Consider the following 22,797-nt stretch of genomic DNA (forward strand, 5'->3'; position numbering starts at 1 on the left):
CCTTATTATCTTGCTAATACCTTTAGAATCTGTACTCATGCTGATTTTCTCATTCCATTACTGGTATGTTTGTCTCTCTCTCTTGCTCTCTCACTCTCTTCCTTGTTCCTCACTTGCTTTGTACTTATTTGTGTGACTAGAGTTTTATCAGTATATATTGGGCTCTCAAAGAAACAGATTTGGTTTCATTCAGTTTTTTGTTGTTTTCCTTTCTTTCTGTTTTATGAATTTCTAATCGGATATTTATCATTTTATTTTTTATTGCTTCTTTTGGGTTTAATTTGATAGTTTTATGTTTTCTGGACGTTAAACCCGAAGACACTGATTTGAAACCTTTCTTCTTTTCTATTGCATACATTTAATGCTCAAGAATTCCTTGTATATACTGCTTTAATTTCATTTCACAACTTTTGATATGTTGTGTATACTTTGCTATTCAGTTCAAAATACTTTGCAATGTCCCTTTTGATATCTTATTTGTCCGAAGGATTATTTCATTTAAAATATATGGGGATTTTCTAAGTATCATTCTGTCAATTTGTAATTTCCTTCTGATGTTGTCAGAGAAAACACTTTCTTTAATTTAGATATTTCAAATGTATTCTCTGTACACTAGAACAGAATGAATAATCTGCTGGTTTGGTTGGAGTTTTGGTAATCATCAATTCAGTTAGGGTCACTTGATAATGTTCATAAAGTTTTCTCTATCCTTTTTTTGCTTCTTGTCTACTTGCTCAGTTATTGAGAGAGGACTGCTTAATATCTAATAAAATTATAGATTTTATATATTTTACATTGAATTAAATTAGATATTATATTAAATTATCTATTTCTCCTTGCAATTCTATTATTTATAGTTTCTGCTTCATGAGTTTTGAAGCTCTGTGATTTTATGCATACAAGTTTAGAATTGTTATGTCCTCTTGATGAATTGACTTCTTTATCATTACGAAATGATCCCATTGGTAATTCTTTGCTCTGAAAGCTATTCTGACTGATGTCCGTATAGCTAACTCAGCTTTTTCTCAATTAGTGTTTGCATGATTTTTCCTTCCTTTTAATTTTAACCTAATTGTTTCTTGAAGACAGTATTTAGTAAGAACTCTTTTTTTTCCCAATCAATTCTGACAGTCCCTGCCTTTGTATTGAAATATTTACACAATTTACATTAAGCATCTTATTGATTTAGTTGAATTAAATCTTGCTATTTTTTTCTCTTTGTCTTATAGGTTCTTTGTTCCTCTTTTCTTGTTTAGTCCTTTTGATTTTTGGCGTATTTTTTATCAGTCAATTAATTTTCAATCTTGGCTTATTCACTGTAGCTCACTGCTCCTATGTTATTTTCGTAGTTGATTTTCATAATCTTCCTTCAAGTGATGTTATACCCTTTCATGTATTGAATAACAATTCCTTTTTCCAGCCTTTATGCTATTGTTGTCATTCAGTTTATATCTACATAAATTATAAATCTTGTATTCGTTTTCTATTTCTGTGGTAACAAATTACCACACATTCGGTGGCTTGAAACAACACAAATTTAGAATTTCTCAGATTCTGTAGGTGAAAAATCAAATCAGACTCAGCTGGGATCTGCTTAGGGTATTATAGAAATATATTCATACTGCGGTATCGTTATTTTTATAACATACTATAAAATCGAGGTGTCAGCAGGATTGTGCTCCTTGCTGCAGGCTCTGGGGAGGAAATTCTTCTGATATCCTTCAGGTTGTTGGCAGAATTCATCGCGTTTCTGCTGTAGGGCTCAAGTCCTGTTTTCTTGCTGGGTATCAGCTGGAGGAGGCTGCACTTAGCTTGCAGAAACCTCCTTCTGGGTCTCTTCCTCCAGGGCCAGGAACAATGCTGGAAAAAATTCTCATATTAGGAATATTTCTTATGTCCTTTTTTGCTGCATCTCCTGCTGCTGCTTCCAGCTGGAACTCTGTTTTTAATGGCTCATGTGATTGGTCTCACCTGCATAATAAAAGATACTCTTCCATTTTAATGTATATTATGATAATTATATCTGAAAAATCATTTTTGCCATGGTTCATGTATTCATAGGTGACTGGGTTTAGGGTGTTGACATTTTTGAAGGTTGTGTGGGGGGGGGCGTAGTATTCTGCCCAGTGCAACTTCACAAATAATGGTTTTTCTTATTGTTTTCTTGAAATTGTCAGTAAGCTCTTAACAATACTTCTTTAATAAAGAAAATAAAGCTTTTCTATGTATCCACATAGTTACTACTTCCAGGGCTCTTCATTACTTCGTGTGTACAGATTTCCATCTGGTATCAGTTCCCAAATGACTGAAGGACTGACTTGCTTTGGCATTTCTTACAGTGCAGGTCAGATAGAAATGATTAACTTCGCCTCCTAAATATCTGAGAAAGTCTTTATTTCATCTTCATATTTGAAATAAAGTTTTGCTCAGGATAGAATTATGTAAGTGGCCAGTGTTTTGTTTAGTTTAGTTTAGTTTTTCTTTCAATACCTTAAAAATTCTGAGCCGTTATCTTTGGCCTGAGTTGTTTCAGATCAAAAGTCTGTTCTCCTCCTTGATTTTGTGCCGGTGTGCATAAAATGTGCTACCTCCTCCGTCCTCCCATATTTTTTGAAGATTTTATCACTTGTTTAAAGCAGTGTGGATGCAGGGTACATCAGTGAAATATTTTTTTTATTATTTTTGCATTTGGGTTTGTTGACAAATTTGGATTATACTTCTTAAAAATTTTGGAAATGTTTGATTTTCACATACTGGTCTTCATATACAAATATTGTTTTCTGCCCCACACTCTTTTGGGACGCCAATTTCACATACACGTATTAGGCAACTTGAACTTATTCCATAGTTCTCAGAGGTACTGTTCATTCTTTTTAACTTCTTTTTCTTCCTGTCTTACTTTTCGGATAGTTTCTGTTGCTGTAAGTTCAAGTTCAGTCATCTTTTCTCCTCTGATTGTTTAATCTACTATTAATTCTATCTTGTATAATTATGATTTCAGACAATGTAGTTTTAATATGTAGAAATTTGATTTTTTCTATATCTTTTAATTTGGACTTTTAACATGCTCAGTTTTTCTATTGGATATTTGAACATATGGAATACAGTTATAATAACTGCTTCAGTGTTCTTATCTACTATTTATAATATCTGTGTCATTTCTGGGCCAGTTTGGGTTGATTGTATTTTTTATTTTTCCTTATCATGTCTCATATTCTATACTTCTTTGCATGTTTAGTACTTTTAATTTGGATGCCAGATGTTGTGGATTTTACCACTGTAATGTGCTGAATATTTTTGTTTTCCTTTAAATATTTCAGGTCTTTGTCCAGGAATGCAGAAAACATTATTATTTGGAAACAATTTAATCCTTTCAGTTCATGACTTTAAGCTTTGTTAGCTGGACTCAGAATACTCCAGAGCTTATTTTGCTCCACTTCTGAGATACTGTCTCTCTGAATACTCTATTTGACATACATTATGAGGTGTTTTATTATTATTATTATTATTATTATTATTATTATTATTGTTATTATTATTATTCTGGCTTGTGGGAATAGAAATTATTCTTTGCTCTATTTGAGCTTTGAAAATCGTTCCTTCTAATTTGGGAAGTTTTTTCCCCCTGGCCTCAGTAGTTTCATTTCATGGACACCTTCATCGGTACTCATCTGAAGACCCCAAGGGAGCTAGCCCACTGCCAATCTCAGGAAGAACTCATTTGTACCTCTCCTGTTTGGCACTCTATGAAACACCGCCACCCTGGCTCCCCAAAACTGGGACATCCAGACTCCAACTGGGCTCCTCCTCCCTGTTCTGCTGCTTAAAAACTCTCTAGCTAGTAAGCTGGGCCAGTCATAGGACTCATCTCATTTCCTCTTGTATCTCAGGGATCACTGTTGACTCATTTTGTTGACTGGTTGACAGCATCTTGAAAACTGTTATATTATAACACATGTCTGATGTCTTAGCTGTTCTAAGTGGTAGGATAAATTGGTTATCTGTTTCTGCATCTTGGCTGGAAGCTGACATTTTTGCATATCTATTTCAGTATATTGAACAAAATCAGAACCATTATTCTAAGGGTTTGAGTAATATATTATAGCAATATGTTTTATTTAATGTGATGTTGTTTACTTATACCTAAATTCTGACCTCAAAATATTTCAGCCTTCCATTCCATACTGAATTCAAAATAACTGGATATACATATATATGTCTATGTCTAAGTTTTACTGTCTGCTTATTTTACCCACACATTTTGTTTCACAATTAAATTCATTTCTTTTTATTAATAAATGAACATAATTGTACTCCAGTTTCGACACTGGATTATAGACAGCAGGGCATTGCAAAGCCACTTTGCAAGAACTAAAGCAATGCACTAAAAAACAGGGAATAGTTTAGGTACCTCAAAAACATGAAGACTATAGAAGCAGTGAAATCTATAGTTCATGATAGATAAAAAACAAGCAGCAAAAAGTAAAAGTTTTTTTTTTTCAGAATACAGTGGGCAGATCAGAGCAATGAGTTAAAGACATGGAAAGAGTTCTATGAACTGAAGTACAAACACTTTGTGATCATGACATGAGTTGAGCCTCTCTCAGATAGAGACAGTTTTGGAGATTCTCCTGCTTTAGAACAATCAGGGACTAACTTCTCCAAGAGTTGTGGACTGTTTTAGTGCATCAGCTTACTGAATCTGGTGGATAATAGTTATAAGACAATTATAATTAAAAACAAACACCTCACAGGATGTAATTTTTTTTAAAGTATGTATAAGTTTGTTTTTCAATTAACGTATGGGAAAGAATCACTTTTATTTTTATTGTACAGTTCTATGGATTTTGATATATGTATAGATTCCTGTAACAACTACCACAATCAGTACACAAAATTGTTCCATCACCCCCAAATACTATTTTGTTTTCTGCTTTGTAGTTATACCTTCAGACATCCTCAAAGCCCCAAACAACCACCACTGCTTTACCTGTCATAGTAAATTTTGCCTCTTCAAGAATGTCATATAAATGGAATCCTCTATCATGCAACCTTTTAAGAATGTTTTAATTCATTCAGCATAAGCCCTGAGAATCATCCCACTTGTTACATGTATCTCCTTTTTGCAGTTAGAAATCGAGCTGCTATAAACTAGTATGTATGCAATTTCTTGTGTGAGCTTAAATTCATTGATTTAGGGTAAATACGTAGGACTAGGATTGCAGAGACATAAAGTAAATGCATGTTTAAGTTTATAAGAAACTGCTGAACCTTTTCCCACAATGGCTGTAAAATCGTGAATTTTCACATGTAATCTGTGAGAGTTCAAGTTTTCCTCATTGTCACCAGCATTTGATGTAAGTTATTGATTTTTTTGTTGTTTTTAATTTTATACATGGTAAGTGTGTAAGTAGAAGCTTTGTGGTTTTCATTTGCATTTCTTCTCAAAGTCACTATGCAATGGCTAAGGGTGGTGAACATCTTTTAATGTGCTTATTTTTCATTTGTGCATCGTATTCAGTGAAATGCCTCTTCATATCTTTGCCCATGTTCTAATTGGATTTCTTTCCCCTGTTTGAGAGTTGCTTACACAAATTTTAGATTATATCCTGGATTTTGAATATCAAATTATAGGACCCTGGGTTTTATTTCAGTCCTTTAGAGAATATTAATATTTTGATTTTCACAGACAATAAATTTGTTTAAATTCAGGCCACATATTGCAATTATTTTTCTTTGGTTTGTAGATTCAAAAATCACTTTCATTTTCAAATCCTTTGCAGTGTTTCATATCTGTCTTTTATGTGTACCAGTGGCCATTCCAGGTCCAGTGTGGTTGGTGGTCTATATCTTAGTTCAATTCATGGTCTTCATACTGTTTAAGATCAGATTCACACGTGCACATCTCATGGCTGAGCTCCAGATTTGATAAATAACTCAATGCTGTTGCAATTCTAAGCTTATTCTGTGATCTCTCCCATGCTTTCCTATTCCTTGAGTCTCCAGTTTTCAGTGCGCTCGCCAGTAAACGGGTTTTCTTTACCCTTTCCCTATTACAAATATGCCCTCCTTCAGGGTCAACTAGCTAGAGGAAAGAGATGGGTAAAAGCAGTGGGAGTCTGCTTTGCCCTCTTGGGACCACAACTCTTCTGATTGACTAGGAAGAATTCCCTCTCTTAGAATGGAGTACTTGCAGGCTCCCCCCTGCTGCCCTTGCTATTGCCAGCCATTCTGGATCCTTGAGCCTGAACCAGAGGCTTCTCTAGACCTCACTCAGGCCATGTTAATTCTCACTTTTGGCTTTTGGGCTGTTCAGGACAAGGATTCCGAAGGAAAAATAGAATGGCTTTTCACAGATCATTTCAAACTCTGATTTTTTTCTAGTAGCAATAAGCGTGCTACTATTTACATACATTTCAGAGTTCTCAAACAGATCATTCATGTGTTCTGTCCAAGTATCATAGATGAATTAAGTGAAACAGACAGGTGGTAGTAGGATTACTTCAATATACCCAGAATGGGAACTCTGTAATACTGTTGTTTAACCTGTTGACATGTATATGATCAGTATTTTTGTTTCGTTTTGTTTTTAACTTAAAGAATTACTAAAGACACTACCTGAAATGATTTACAGCAGTTCACTTTTCATTAAGGTCCAATTTATCACTCCAATGTCACTCTGAACATTTAGCTCACACTTTAGGGTGATCTCAGGCTACTTACTGACTTTTGGCAATAGTGTTTATACAATCATGCATGTCTAAGTTAATGAGACAAAATTACGTTAACTTACAGGGTGAAACATAAAAGAGGCTCCAACCCTTTTTTCCTTCTGGCAGTCTATCACATATAAAAATTATATTGATGTTAAAAAATGTGTGCTTTCAAAAACCATATAATAGTAATTTCCCAAAATTATAAATTACATGACCTTTTAACGATCTGTTATCTATTTAGATGTTAACGTAAACTAACCAGTTTTAATATCAAGATAACCCTTTCTCTCCAATATATTCGATACCATCCAATAATACCTTCATTCATGTTATATAAATGAGCCAAAGGGCGCCTCCATATATTGGTCCTTATGTTTTTTTCTTCTTACAGCAAACTGGGGGTATTATGTCAAAATCTCATTATCTCCAAATTCAAATATTTGCACATACAATTATTTTCAATATAATCATTTTTAATCAGTTAAAATAATCATATTTTTAATCATTTAGAATCAGTCCTTCTTTGTCCACCCTGCATAACTGCACCCACATTTTACTAGTCATAGATAAGACAACTCTGGTCCTATGCAAGACCCCAAGCCACAGCTGTTTTTTGGGGTCCTCCAACTGAGAAACCCCGTGCTATGCTGCTGAGTGACATCACCACGACACACAAGCCTTCCACCCCTCTCAAATTCCCTTCTCTCCCAGGGGTTCCCTTGCACTCCTCCCTTCTGGGTGATCCCCCACCCCCCCACACACTCACACCTTGTCTTTGGAAGGTCTCTCTCTGTGAGGAATTCATTTTCTTGTACAATCCAGGTAAAGCTTATTGTATACTCCTGCCACTTGTTGCCATGTCTTTTTCCTTTATTTCCTAAAATCCTCCAACTCGCCACACTTCTCAACAGATAATTTCTCTAGAATTTCTCAAAAGTGATCATTACTGTTTCTCTAGGATTATTTTCTGAAACCTCTTACATTTTGATTTATTTTAAACATACACTATGACTTCTATTTTAAATTGTTTTTCTTGGCAGTTTTATATGATTGTTTAAATGCTAATTTAAATTACCAAATTATATTCTACCTCGTTTTGTACCCCAGTTGACGTCAAAACTTTGTGCCTTAGGAACTATTTATACTTATAACATTATTGAGAATCTCCAAACATTTTGTTTATGTGGGGCATACCCCTTTATTAATATATATATGTATATATGTATATATGTTTGCATATATATATATATATATATAATATTAGACATTGAAACTTGAGTAGTTTTTAAATATTTAAATATTTAGTCAATTCATTTAAATTTTTAAATGTTAATTTGTTAGTTTGTCAAAAATAATAACCGTGCTAACCTAAATAACAATTTATGAAAAAATAATTACATTTTGAAAAGAACAATTGTGAAGGAGTGCCTTCCTACTTTTACATTTGTACGTTTCTCTAACAGGTGCCTTAACAGAAGACAGGCAGAGTCTCATACTTGCTTTGGCATTCAAACTTTTGTGATGTAATTTTGAACCTGAGAAAAGCATTCTTTCAGATAAGGAGATTATTAAACTTTTCCTCCATGAGCACAATCCGATAACTTAACTTTTGCAGGAGAAAAATCCATTCTCACAGAGATATGTGGTTGCAAAAGGGGTGCTTCCATAGACCACTTGAATGGACGTTGGGGACCTCTGGGGTCCTTGAAGCACACTCTGAGGACCTCCACTGTAGAATATTGTTAATAGAGAATGTACCCTGAAAGGCGTAAAAATTATCAAGCTTAATGGTGAAATTATCCTTCAAGAAATTCAAAACCTTCAGAGCTTTTTGTTTGTTTTTGATCTGAGAGATCTTCCATATTAAGTTTGGCCTTTTATTTAATCGTTACCTCTTCTTGTGGAAACAAAAAGAAAGTAACAGTAGTTTTTCCCATGCCTCCAGCAATAATTTTTCTCTTGGCTTTTCTTTAGTAAGGATTTATTTTTTGGTTATAATGCTTTTAGACATTCAGTTATGAATTTACTTTGGGAAAGTATATGAAAATTATGTATTTCAATTTTTGTTTTATTGTCTTATTTTTTTCTTTTACATTTTTTTCTAGTTATAAAGCTAATACATAGCTGCAGTAAAACATTGCATAATAACCACAATGGGCAGTTTGAAATACGGGATTTAGTCCTCTTCAGTCAAAATTATGTACGGTATTCATTTGTTTGCTCTTTGACATGTCAGACTCACTTTAGGATAATTACCTGCAGCATTGAGTGCAGTAAATCAGGATTGTAATAGATACATATTTGTCCATCTACAGGTGACTTAAACATGCCCAGGGTAGAAGACTGTGTGACTTGAATAAAAGTTCTCTATATATAACATGGATGTATTCCTTACATGTATTATTAATTTTGGAAAATAAGCATGGTACAGAAAAGAGTATAGTTTGTAAAATGAAGAAGGAAACATAAAAAAATGTGTTAATATTTGCCTAAATAAGTGTAAGTAATTATCAGAGCAATTAACAAGAAAATGGATAAGGTCAAGAATTCTGTGTCTATCTTTTATATCATTTTATTTTTGAACTTGTGAATGTGATCTATTTTAAAAGTCAAGTTAAAAGAACATAAAAATCAGATTTATTTGTTAAAATTTGGAAAATACAGAAAAGCATAGTGATGATAAAGTAGCAAAGCTTCAGGTAATATTTCCTCATTGCTTTTGTACTTGTCCATTGAAGGCGATGTGTATTTGACTCAATATCTGACATCTTTGCTATTACAATGGAATTTAAGATGCCTATTGAAACTTTTCCCATGAATGTTATTTTAAAGCAACATAATGAGTCAATTTGATCCACATTATCTTTTAACCTGATGGTATAAAGTAAGAATCTTACTGTTTTCCTCAAATAGGTTTGATTTTAAAACTCAGCGCTCAACAGATAACTGTAATTATATTACTTCTCCATTGTATTCACAAATTAGGAATAAACTGGTGGAAAATGCCTGCCAATTAGTTACTGATTCTTTTTCAAGTACATAAAAACATGTTGATTAGGTTCTCTAGCAAGGCAGTCATACTACGTATGCTGATACTCAAGATTGGAAACTACTAACTATTTAAAAAAAAACTGCATTTAGTTTACAATAACCAATAAGCTAGATTTTCTTTAAAAATGAAATTATAGTTATTTCACTTTTGCTTATGTCAATCATTTGATATTTTGTGTTTGTTAAATTTTGTATGTGTTTTGAGTTCCCAAAAAAACCTGTTACTCCTATTAAATAACACTTTAAAACAACCATCGTCATAAATATGAAATGAAGAATCATTGAAAGTATCCAGAACCAATATTAATGAAAATTGCGAGGTGTTAGATGATTTAATAGCAGACAAGGTAGTAATGAAGGGCAAAACAAACAAATAAAATAATAAAAAGTAAAAACAGTGCACCCGCAACATCATCAACATTGGTCATGACCATTGGGAAGTTAACAATCAAATGATTAAAAGATCGAAATGAAGCCAAAGCCCGTTGGTGTTAACCTGGTCCATCCATTCTCTTGGTCAGGGACTGAGGTAGTTTATGTGACTTTCCCTTTTGTGTGTGTGTGATAAAATACACATTACATAAAATTTACCATCCTAACCAATATGAGTGTACATTGAGTGGTATTAAATATATTTATAATGTTGTGCAACACTACGTCTATCTTCATAACTCTTTTCTTCTTACAAAACTAAAATTCTATACCCCTTTAACAACAATTCCCTATCTCACCCACCCCCAACACTCACCACTGGTCCATAGCAAACACCATTTCACATTCTGTCTCTATAGTTGTGACTACCCTAAGTACATAATAAGTGGAATCATAGAATGTTTGTCTTTCTGTGATTGCTTTATTTCACTTATAGTGTCTTCAAGGTCCATCAGTGGTGTAGTACAAGGTGTGATAAAAAAATATGGTGAATGTTTAAATAAAACATATTTATTACAGTAATAGACACATGGCCATTAATTCCCCTCAAAATACTCCCCCTCGCTTCGAACACACTTATCCCATCATTCTTGCCACTTTCTGAAGCAGTTCTGGAAGTTCTCTTTCGTGAATGTCCTTATTTCATCCTCCATCATGACAACACTCCATATCACACATCACTTCTGGTATGGCAATTTCTGTTAAATAAAAACATTGCAGTGTGTCCTTATCCACCTTATTCAATGGATCTGGCAAAATGATTCAGGACACCAAGGCAGACATGAAAGCACAACTAAAGACGTGAAAGAGGTCTTCCAGAACTGCTTCAGAAAGTGGCAAGAACGATGAGATTAGTATGTTAGAAGTGAGCAGGAGTATTTTGAGGAGGATTAATGACAATGTGTCTTTTTCTGTAATATATATATTTTTTTTAGTTAAAGATTCACCATATTGTTTGATCACACCTCGTATATGTCAGAGTTTCCTTTTTTTGAAGGCTCAATAATATTCAATTTTATGCATATAACACATTTGCTTATCATTGATGGACATTTAAGCTGCTTCTACTTTTTATGTATTGTAATTAATGGAGCCATGGGCTAGATTACAGATATCTCTTTGAGACCTTGCTTACAATTTACCCCCATGTCTTTCACTGGAAACTGCAAGCCTTTGATAGGTCCCAGATTTCCAAGATAGTTACATCAAACAGATTCTACCAGTTCAGTTGTTGTCTAGGTGGCAGACAGATGCCTAGTGCTTCCTACTCTACCATGGTCCTGGAATCCTCTCTTACATTAATTTCTGAGTGTCACGCAGACTGAAAAATCAAAACAAGGAAAGGTAAACAAGAAAGGAAGGTGAAGTCTTAAGTTTAGAAGTTCTCTGTCAGATAGAAGATCTACAAGTGAATTAACTTCATATATATATATATATGAATATATGAAATTAATATATATAAATATATACATATATAAAATCTGAATAATCAGTGAGTTACAAAAGAGTATCTCTCCTGACAGTGGTAGAGAGGAGCTTGTTATCCTTATCCTGAATAAATTTGGAGGAATTATCTGTGCTCCTTAATCTGAATAACCTGAATAATCCATGATCAGTACCCTGTGCTTCATCTTTTGAGAAATATTTGAAGGGAAGTGGGTGGAGAAGACTGCAAGACACAGAAGACATATGGAATTGTTGGATGGCATTGATGATGAAGGGGAATTAAGCTGTCAAATTAGTGGTATCTTTGGTGCCTAAGCAGCCAGTGACACAAATTATAACGTGAAGGTGGACCAAAGCCTCCATATAAGTGAACGTATGGAGCGACTTCCCTACACATCCTTATGTTTCTTGAAACTAAACATTGAAAACAAATTTACCATAAAGTATTGACTTCTTAATATATACAGAATATAAATCTTTGTAAAGTTATATTAAAACTGGATGTTTCAGATATAGACAAATATGAAAAAAAGTATTTTTAGAATGTTAAAATAGAGTTGATGTGGGTCTTATGAGAAAAAATAAATTTGGCTGAATATAATTACACTCCCTTTTAAAATTATTTAATCCAACTCAATAGCAAAATCAGAACAATGATGTGATAATACATAAAAATGCTCTATAGTCTAAAACAGTAGGTAAAAAACTACCTGAGTGTCTTGGTGTCTGAACTAGTAGATATTTTGATGCTATTATTCAAAATAGTTCTAGAATTACTCTTAAAAATGCTATGTAAATATGCAATATTTGTTCTGCTAATCTATGCTGTAAGGACACATATATCATTAGCAGAATCAGTGTATCCTAAAACATAAACACTGAGATTTGTCAGTTCCTACAAATATCCGTCCAGCATGTGCAGTTCACTTTATAGAAAAGAAAAATATGATAAAGAATAAATAACTTGTTTGGGTTAGTAACAGTAACAGGATAAGTACTGGAGCATGTGATTCTCCATTGAGAAGTGTTTCAATGTGCATGAATACTTTAGAATTTCTATTAAACAGTTTATTTTCGTTATAATTATCTAATGGGTTAAAATCTTTATTTTTGTAATAAAAATAGTCATAGTATTCTTGCAACTCCATTCATAGTAACCAAATGAAAAGCAATGCATTTTGATTAAAATGTTCTTTATCATAATTACAAGGGAGAGGAAAAAAAGAAGGACACAAAGTCAAATTTCAATGTACTTAAAATGCAGAGTTAATATCTGTAAAGAAGTCCATCTTATTATAATATTAGTAATTATCGTGTTACTTTAGAGACAGCAGGTCAGATCATGCCCCTTGGATCTAAATTCAAAAGGGCAGAAACTTGATTTATTGTGCTTAATTACTAAGATACATATCAGTTGATCTCTCCACTATCAATGGCAATAATGCAGCATCAAAGCTGACCTGAATGTATTTAATTATAATCACACTTGTAAATGGCTGTCTGGTAATGTTGTTTAGTATATGTAAAAAATAAGTCTATTAGAATAATTAATTTGGGGAATATTATTTTGTCATATTCAATTGAAAATCATAGTATACATTAAATCAAAATTTATGCTGTACTTTGAAATTCAGCTTCTATTATGGATGTTATTGATTTGTGTATTGCAAACAGTGCATTTTAGTAACAGTTTCAACATGTCCAAAATGTGCAGCGTATACAGTTTTTGCAATGTAATTAGTTAGGAATTGGGGAAGCTTAATTTTAAAATTGAATTGTTCATGGAAATCTATTGCATACTCTCTATAGCTTTAGCAGTTTCTCTTCATAAAATGTTCCATGGTTGTTTAAAGAAATTAAATGCAGTTAATCAGAAAGAACATTAGGGTTTGACACCTAATTTGAAAGCCTTGTCTTAAAGCGGTGAATGATTGCTTATAGAATCACATATACCAATGAGAACACAAATAGGAAATCCATTTATGCTCCAAGTAGATCCAGTTATTGCTGTAAGTCAGGGTGTTATTGTCTTTTTGTGAGCAGTATTTTATAAAAGTGTCTACATATATATTTTTTTTGGGCTAAAATGTCTATTGTTTACTCTAGCTTGATAGATTAAAAGTAGTAAAGTAGCACAGAGAGAATTCTCTAATTACTGGACATGAGAAGGCAGCTCAGTGATCTTAAAGTCATTTGACTGTGCAGCCAAGTCAGTCCTAGTGATGTAAGTACAGGTGTTAATGATCAAATTTGAAAGCTTAGCATGAACAACAACAAAAAGTAATGATAAAAAAGTCCCAGTGGTGTTGGCGAAATGTTTATCATCTCTATTTCACATGCGTACATCTGTTTTTCAGTGCCGCCAGCCATCACAATGCCGCAGAAATCCTTTAATGCCACCGCTGAGAGAGGAGAAGAGATGACACTGTTCTGCAGGGCCTCCGGCTCTCCTGAGCCCACCATCTCCTGGTACAGGTAGGTCACGCACCCCATCCCTCTGTCCTGCATCTGGAACCAAGCTCATGGAAAACGATACGCGGTCTCATCATTTTCTCAGGAAAGAAAAACACTGTTTTTGAATTTTATTTAAGAGGTTATTATGCTTTTGTTTTCTGATTCATTGGTTAGATTACATAGTTAAAGAGATCAATAGGGTGACTTAACCCAAGCCACAGGCTGCACCCATAGCCCTGGTCATTCTGTCTATAAGGCATGTTTCTGACCCACAAATTTTAGTCACTAGACCTCACCCAACTGAGAACTCTGTCTTCCAACTCGGATACATGGCCTGGCTCTGTTTGGGTTCTCCATCTCTGAGCTGTAGCCTGGAGACTGTCCTCAGGTAGAAGCTAGGACCGTCCTCAGAAGTCACTGTCGTGTACTACTTGTTGACCAATGTTTGTGAACTATTACTTAATCTGTGTGTACAGCGATTTTGTTGTTTGAAATGGCTGGGTACATATGTCCTCCTTACTCCATTAGGATCAAAAATGGAATCGTTCTCCCTTCTTTATTATTTCTACTAATTCTCTAATCCTGACCTCTGTTTTCCTATGCCTGGCAAAGGAGCACTGTGAGAAATGGTTTGATTTTCAAAGGATGATGGGCTCATGGAATGCCATCTGAATCCGTTGGGAGTTCTTTTCATACATTAGCATCCCACAAAAATGGACGGTGAATAACAATGCATATTGTATCTAACAGGTTTGTTGGGGAAAAGACATTTAGAACCATTACCCTGTTTGTTATCCTTTAATGATATTTTTAATTGAGCTCTTGAAGGGAATATAATCTTTACAAACTGATTTCCTCTAAATTCGTCAAGACCCATCCATACGTTTTAAAGCTCAGATCATGAATTTTTTTTTCCCCATGAAAATTCCTAGATTATGCCATTTTGCTTCTCTCTTACTACAGTAGTTCTATCACACCCCGCCCCCACAAAACCCCAAAAGTGATTAACTCATTAATGGGATGAATATTACCCTCTGTTACTGCTAATCATATTATGAATTCTTCATGATAAGTGGCCCTGTCTCACTCATTTGCTATACTTCCGACATTTATTACATATTTCACATGAGGTAGGGAAATAACCTTCTTTATTAGAGAAAGCACTGTAACGTAGTTAACCTGCAGCTTATATTTCTGTGTGAAACTAAGTCTCATTTGTGAGTTGAGGGGCAGGGAAATCATACATAAAATTTTAGCTATGATCTGTGAATGAGGGTAGGGAGGGAAGATACACATCTGTGGGTTACTTGTGAGTATTCAGCAAGATAAATAATATAGGCAAAGTGTTGTATAAATTACAAGTTACCGAAACTTCTAGTGTATTATTATTATTAGTTGTAGACTATTAAACAGATGAGTACTTTTCATTGAATAGATTGAGAAATATATTGATATCATTAACTGCAGTGAAAGCTCTATACATTAAATTCTAGACAAAAATGCTAAAATGTTATATAGTTATAAATATTGAATTAATAAAAATATGAAAACATATAAACATACAGAGCACTATAAATATATTTGCTAATAGTAGTTTATAAACCCTTATTTTGAACTCTACACGTTTTTTATATTTTTTGTACATTTTATGATATATTTAGAGACATCAATAGAAGCTGAAAAAAACAGATGTTATTGAGTCATAGAAGGATAAGGATTATGTTAAAATATGTACCAGTGATTTGTGGAAAGCAAAACTAAATTCACTGGAAAGATCTTTTATTGTATCAGTGAAATGTTCTGTTTCAATATAGGAAATTTTTTTTGTATCCTTTTAGAGATTTTTATTTTTAAATTTAAACTTGTATGCCCAAGTACATCTCCCCACCCCAGAGGACAGAACCCAAACTTTTTACATTACTGTACTTTAAAATCAATTCAACCATCCCAAACACAATGATAAGAAAAATATAGAAGGAGAGATAAAGAGAAGAAAGAAAAGGAGAAAGAGGAAGAGTAGATGAGAATAAAATAAAATGAAAGAGTATATGCAACGTAAGAAGCCTGCACACATATTAAAGGTAATTGTAGAAATTGTTTCAGATTTCATAATATTTAAATATTTCTTGGAATTATTGTTAAAAAAGTGTCTTAGTGGATAACAATGAGTAGAATTAAGGCAGAATGAATATGGCTTAAATTCAGAAAGAACATGGAAAGTATTAAAACTTATTTATATCTATGAGGGAACTTACCAAACAAAGTGATTTCTTCTCTTTATTAATGAATTAAATCACCATAGTCAGCACAATTCTCTAACAGCATTTTCACATAATTCTTTCATCTCACCCTTTTATTGGCAGTACTTATTTACAAGATATATTGGTTATGTATTTAAATTGCATTTACCTTGAAACTTCTTTAAAGGATGTTTCCATAGATATTCTATTAAACTTATCTCAGGAACCTAGTAAATAAATATGTTTGATGATTACACGTTGACTCTCCAACTTAGAAAACTGTATGTGGAATTAAAATCAGCAAAGAAACTTTATTATTTGGGTAGTAATCAAAGTACAGATTGACCAAATGTGGGTTTTTTTCGTTTTGTTTCATTTTGTTTTTCTTTTTTTTGTTTGTTTGTTTTGTTTTTTGCCTAAGATTAGTATCATGATTGCAACATAACTCAAATATTATTCTTGTCTCTAACGTCACAACAATTTTCAAGTATATTTTAAAATTTAAGCAATAAGTTTTACTGGGCTACTAAAACTATGATTTTGATTGGTATATAGGCTTTTCTGTCAATCACAGTAGCCATGAAATGATTGACAACTACAGATCAAAAAGTTGAGTATGAGTTGTTTCCTGAGTAATGAAGTCAGATTTATGAATATCAACCTCTCATTTCTGCTTTAGGAATGGCAAGTTCATTGAAGAAAATGAAAAGTACATATTGAAAGGAAGCAATACAGAACTCACCGTGAGGAACATTATCAATAGTGATGCGGGTCCTTATGTCTGCAAGGCCACAAATAAGGCAGGAGAAGATGAAAAGCAGGCATTCCTCCAAGTCTTCGGTAAGTATTATGGCATCATGGCTACAACTGCTGTCTCGAGGGAGGTCATGTCAAATTCTCCTCTGTCGCTTACGTGAACTATTTGACTTTCCAAAATTAAGTCTCAGTTTTCTCATCTCTAAAATAGATTTTAAAATTGCTGCTACCAGATAGAATTACTTTAAGAATTACATGAAATTCCTCACGTACATTTTCTTAAAATATTGGCTGACTCATAACAGAGACTGGACGAGAGTTCATTGAAATTATATATACTATGATTTCTTATTACATATATAGATAGATAGAGATAGGGAGAGATATCTGTCTCTATCTTTATCTCTATCTATATCTGTATCTATATCTACGTATACAGAGGGTTCCAAAAAAATGTTTACACATTTTAAGAAAGGAAAAAACTGTATTAATATTGCGCTGATGGTACTTTTGAGCACCTGTTGTAATTGCAGAAGTCAGATGTGACTTGTATTCATCTTTTGTTATCAGTATATATTTGAGTATTACAATTTTAATACAGTTTTTTTCCTTAAAAGGTGTATACATTTTTGGGGGCCCTCTGTGTGTGTGTGTGTGTGTGTGTGTGTGTGTGTGTGTGTGTGGACATGTATATACACATGCATGTGTATGTGTGTGTATATATATACATGTATATATGTGTATATATATGTGTGTATATATATATACACACACACACACACGTATATATGTTGATCTTTATAAATCTTTAAATGACACAAGTTGGAATCAGTTTTACTTTCAATATATTTCAAAAGAGCACACCTATAAGGCCATAATTAAGAAGCATTCGCCTGTAACTATAGTTAAATATCCTCACTTCAAAAGGAAATATACTTTAAATATCTTTCATAATTCCCAAAAGCCATATTACCTTCTTTGGGAATTTTAGAAAGAGTAGGGGACTAGTAAGATTTTTTTGTTTGTTTTTTGGGGATTTTTAAAAAAATATTGATTAAGCTTCCATTATGTTTTCAAGATTATAAACAATTTTGCTGTTGCATATTTGGAATATGAGCATTCCCTAAAAAGCATAACACTAAAAATTACATGTACTACTAACATTTAGTGTATTTTCTTCATTTTTAAAAACATGGTTATCAAAATGCTTTTACAAGGAAGAGAGGGGGCAGGAAGCAGGGAGAACTCTGTAGGAGTGAAAAGGACCAGTGTTTGAGTGGTAACACACGTGTGGACACGTCCTCTCCCATCTGGTCCTATGGTCATTTAATAGAAATATTTTTCTGAACCAAAGGGATTTTTATAAAGCTTATATTCTAGCTGAATGAGACTGACAATAATAAATATACCGAAATATATTAAAATAATTAAATAAAGCTGGAATAATAAGATGTTCTAAGAAAGGGAAAATGGATTAATCAGGTAGTGTTGGATAAAGAGGGCTATTATTTTGGATAGCCTGGTGTTGGAAAGTTACTGAGAAGGGTAATGATTAGATAAATGTGTCTAAGCAAAAATCTTTAACAATGAGAAGTCAAGAAAGCTAATGGCCAGGAGAAAATTGTTCACATAGAGGGAAGAATAAACAAACTTAAAATTATTACAAACTATAGAAAGCCCCTAACTTGTTTCAGCAGTATTCCCCACTTAAAAAAAAAAAAAAATGATGCACTTTCAAACCTAAAACATTACATAAATGTGACTCAGTGTTAAAAAAAAAAAAAAAGAAATGATAGTGCCTGAGATAATTCCCAAGGGTAATGTTCTCAATCTACCTCAATGAGCTCATATGAAATACCATTTATTTATTTGTTATTTTTCGGGGTGGCACTGAGTGACAACATAAATAAAGTTTCTAACATTTTCATCTTTTCAAATAGAAAATAATGCATGAATTGTTTTTTTATTTTTTATTATTTTTTTTTACATTTGAAACTAATAAAAAAAAGAAAATAAAGCATGCAATATTATATGCTGCATCACTTTTGTAAAGTAACACTGAACAAATTTGTGTTGTGTCTGACCCAAAATCATATGACTTCACTGATATATGGGATATAAAATTGAAAGCAACAAAGGAACAAGACCAACAAATAAAGAAACAAAAACTCATAAACAGACAATAGTTTAGTAGTTACCAGAGGGTAAGGGGGTAGGGGGGTGGTCGATGAGGGTAAAGGGGGTCAAATATATAGTGTTAGAAGGAGGACTGACTCTGGGTGTTGAACACACAATGTGATATATAGATGATGTATTGCAGAATTGTACACCTGAAACCTATGTAACTTTACTAACCATTGTCACCCCAATAAATTTTAATAAAAATGAAGAAAGAACCCAGAGTTCTAACAGCTTTCCAAAAAAGAAAAAGATCTTGTATATATAGTAGAAATATTGCTAAGTTCATTAAGTCAATGGAATAAACCCTGAAATTTTAGTAATTGTATAGTCTATATTTCTGATAGCAGGAATCTAATATTTTAAGATTAAGAACAGCTTATTTATATTTCATGATTAATTATACCTAAAGATTGGACAAAACAAAACAAAAACTGTTACTTGTCCTGAAATAGCAGGTGCTGGCTTTTATCCCTTTTATTCTAACAAGTGAACTTGTTATGTTCCAACAAGTGAAAATTTAAGAAATGCAGATAATAGAGTTTATAAACATTATACCCTGTGGTATTACGTAAATTTGTGGATGGACATAATATTTAATAATCAAGATAATTTAAATGTGTACACATAATGTTCTCCATTTTAAAGAAGTAATAATTTTAAAGAAATACTTAGCTATGATTCCCAATAATGTTTTAAGATAAACTGAGATCAAAATAAATCAGTTAGAGTAATATAAATAACACTTATATATATTTACTTCACAAGTATATTTAATATGGCACTTGATTATAATCACTACGTATTTAGGATACAATAATCATTTTCCCTCTTGGTGAAACTGTTTTAAAAGCTTAAGAGATAATCACTCAATAAGTGGATGTCATACACACATACACACATGCACACACATGCTCACTTACATACACATGTGACTTTAAAAGAGGAACTTTTAATTTGTAGTTTAAGAGAATAAAAAAGTAATAAAGTAGCTCTTAAACTGGCAAAATTTTGGAAGGAATTGTAATTTGATGTTTATTTATAAACAACTTCAAAATATTTTTATAATGATAATCGGTGAGAATTATTTTCTAACTTTTTCTCCTGTACTTTGCAGCTCTCTTGGCACCGCTTCAAACAAAGCTTATTGCTGTAACTGTAATTGTAGTTAGCAATTCCATACGCTACTAACGTGGACTTAAATGTCTACCATGAATTTGAAGTCTAAAGTTAATATTTTCCTCCAATGCAGATTGAATAATGTATATATTCTTTACAGTACAGCCTCACATAATACAGCTTAAAAATGAAACTACGTATGAGAATGGTCAAGTCACACTCATCTGTGAAGCAGAAGGGGAGCCTGTTCCAGAAATCACTTGGAAAAGAGCCGTGGATGGCATCACATTTTCCGAAGGCGATAAGGTAACAACAACTTAATATATAGTGTTTTTCAATATCGTATTTTCGGTGTTTTGAATATTATTGTAGCTCACATGGGAGTCTAATTTACCAAGTGCTTTTAGGAATGAAATTAACTTTTTTTTTTTTTTTTTTTTTTTAAGGAACGGTAGCTACCACAGTCAGCCTAAAAATAATTTGAGAGGGAAAAAAACTCAAAGTGTAACATTTAAATATGCGTTGTTGGTCTTAGGTTGTTGGTATTTTTAAGTTTGCGTATGTTGACTTCTGGTATACATTGAATCTATAAAATATCTTATTACAATTTTAATTCCCCCCCACTTGTGTTGTGAAAATGGAAGTTATTTAGATTCACAAAAGTCTGGCTATGTCATTTAACTCTACTCTTTAGAATTGTCTTTGTGCTGTAGAAGAGTTAGGTATCCAATTTTAAACAATTTAGAATCAAATAAGATAAAAAAGTACAAATACAACAAAATACAACACTTGGAGATGTCACTCCCATGTAAGTTGGTGACGCACTTTCACCAGAATTCATGCAAGTTACTTAGAAATCAATTAAACATCATCATATGTTTCACTACGCTCTATGGATTTTCATAATTGTTATTTTTCATAACTATTCATGTAAAAGTCCCAAGTATAGACAGAAGTGAAACAAAGAAAAAGGTAATGAATTAATGATATGATAGGCTGGCATTTTCACACGTATAAAGATTATAAGATTCCACTTATAGATCACTTTTCTTTTCTAATTGTTAAAGACAAACTTCCTTTCAACTTCTTTCATTAATTTAAATTGATTTCTGCAATATAAGTAACTTCTATTTCTAAAATACAAGTAACTTAACAACATTGATAGTACAAAGTATTGAAATCAGTTCATCCAAAATACACGTTCTATCCCATCAACTCATCATGTCATTTTAAAAATGTTAACTTCATAGATTTTCAACAGAGGCTACTCCCTGTCCATTTACTGTTTCTCTGCTGATTGAATATATTTACATATGCATCACCATTCTTTGACTCATTTCGTCCTCATGATGGCATTTTTAAGAGAGTATATCTCTTTTGGTAATAAACTATTTTTATATACTTATCTTATGCCAGGGGTTCCAAAAAATGATTACACATGACTTATATTCATCTGTTGTTATCAGTATATATTGAGTATTACAATTTTAATACTATTAAAATTACAATTTTAGTTTTTCCTTTATTAAAATCTGTATACAATTTTTGGCACACTCTGTATATACAAGTTACAAATCAAATTTATAAAATATAAATGATATTTATAGTTTTCTGACTAGCCAGACACAATGAAGTTCCCTTTAATATTTTCTTAACAGAAAATCATACATATTATTATGGTGCAGATGGCAAATCTGAAAGGAGTTGTAGTTCCATAAAAATGTTTAAAATTGTCAAAAAGCAATTGGATATATAAAACTGTAGGTAATTGCTTTCATGTCAACTGAGTACATTTCTTTAGATGAGTTTCTTGAGTAATGATTTTCATGCCCTTATTAATTGTGCCATCATATTTCTAATTTATTCTTTCATTATTTTCCTGACTACTGTAAAATTCCTAAAAGTTCTCCTTTCAATGATAGCCTTTGCTCTTTATTTAATAGATTCTCTTCATATATATATACAAAGAATACGAGATAAATACATTTTATTTAGTTATTTTGTCTATGCAAACTATCAAGTAATTGAGAGTGTGATATATTATTCTACACTCTAAGCCCCAGGCCACCCAAAACTACATACAACAATTACTTCTTTAGTAGTTGTGAGAAATAATCAATTAGTTTTTGTTTGCTAAGAACTATATCTCTTAAAGTAGACCTTTTTTTTTTTTTTTTTTTTTTGTTTATTTGTTACAAAACAGTTATAGAAACCCAAATATGCTTTTCTTGTTCCAAATACAACTTTTATCCAGTGGATAAAAAATTTAAGACTACTGTATCTACGTTCTATCATGACATTTCTCCAAAATTATTTTAAGATCCCCACTTTATTTTCTGGATGGTAGGCTTCTTTTCTCTTAACAACATTCCTCATTTCTTCAACAACCAAAATTCAGGACTTGA

At 32.5% G+C, this 22,797-nt stretch overlaps 1 protein-coding gene across 2 annotated transcripts in view; it reads left to right on the plus strand.

Moving 5' to 3' along the window:
- Positions 1-22,797, plus strand: part of NCAM2 (neural cell adhesion molecule 2) — a 457,120-nt gene that overhangs the window by 288,715 nt on the left and 145,608 nt on the right. For both annotated transcript variants that reach the window (XM_033135548.1, XM_033135550.1), the window contains exons 6-8: positions 14,003-14,120; positions 17,019-17,179; positions 20,553-20,698. In XM_033135548.1, the coding sequence (XP_032991439.1) occupies positions 14,003-14,120; positions 17,019-17,179; positions 20,553-20,698 (425 nt within the window). The remainder of the gene's footprint in view (positions 1-14,002; positions 14,121-17,018; positions 17,180-20,552; positions 20,699-22,797) is intronic.

Source organism: Rhinolophus ferrumequinum, chromosome 2, assembly GCF_004115265.2.
Source record: "Rhinolophus ferrumequinum isolate MPI-CBG mRhiFer1 chromosome 2, mRhiFer1_v1.p, whole genome shotgun sequence".
Taxonomy (NCBI): domain Eukaryota; kingdom Metazoa; phylum Chordata; class Mammalia; order Chiroptera; family Rhinolophidae; genus Rhinolophus; species Rhinolophus ferrumequinum.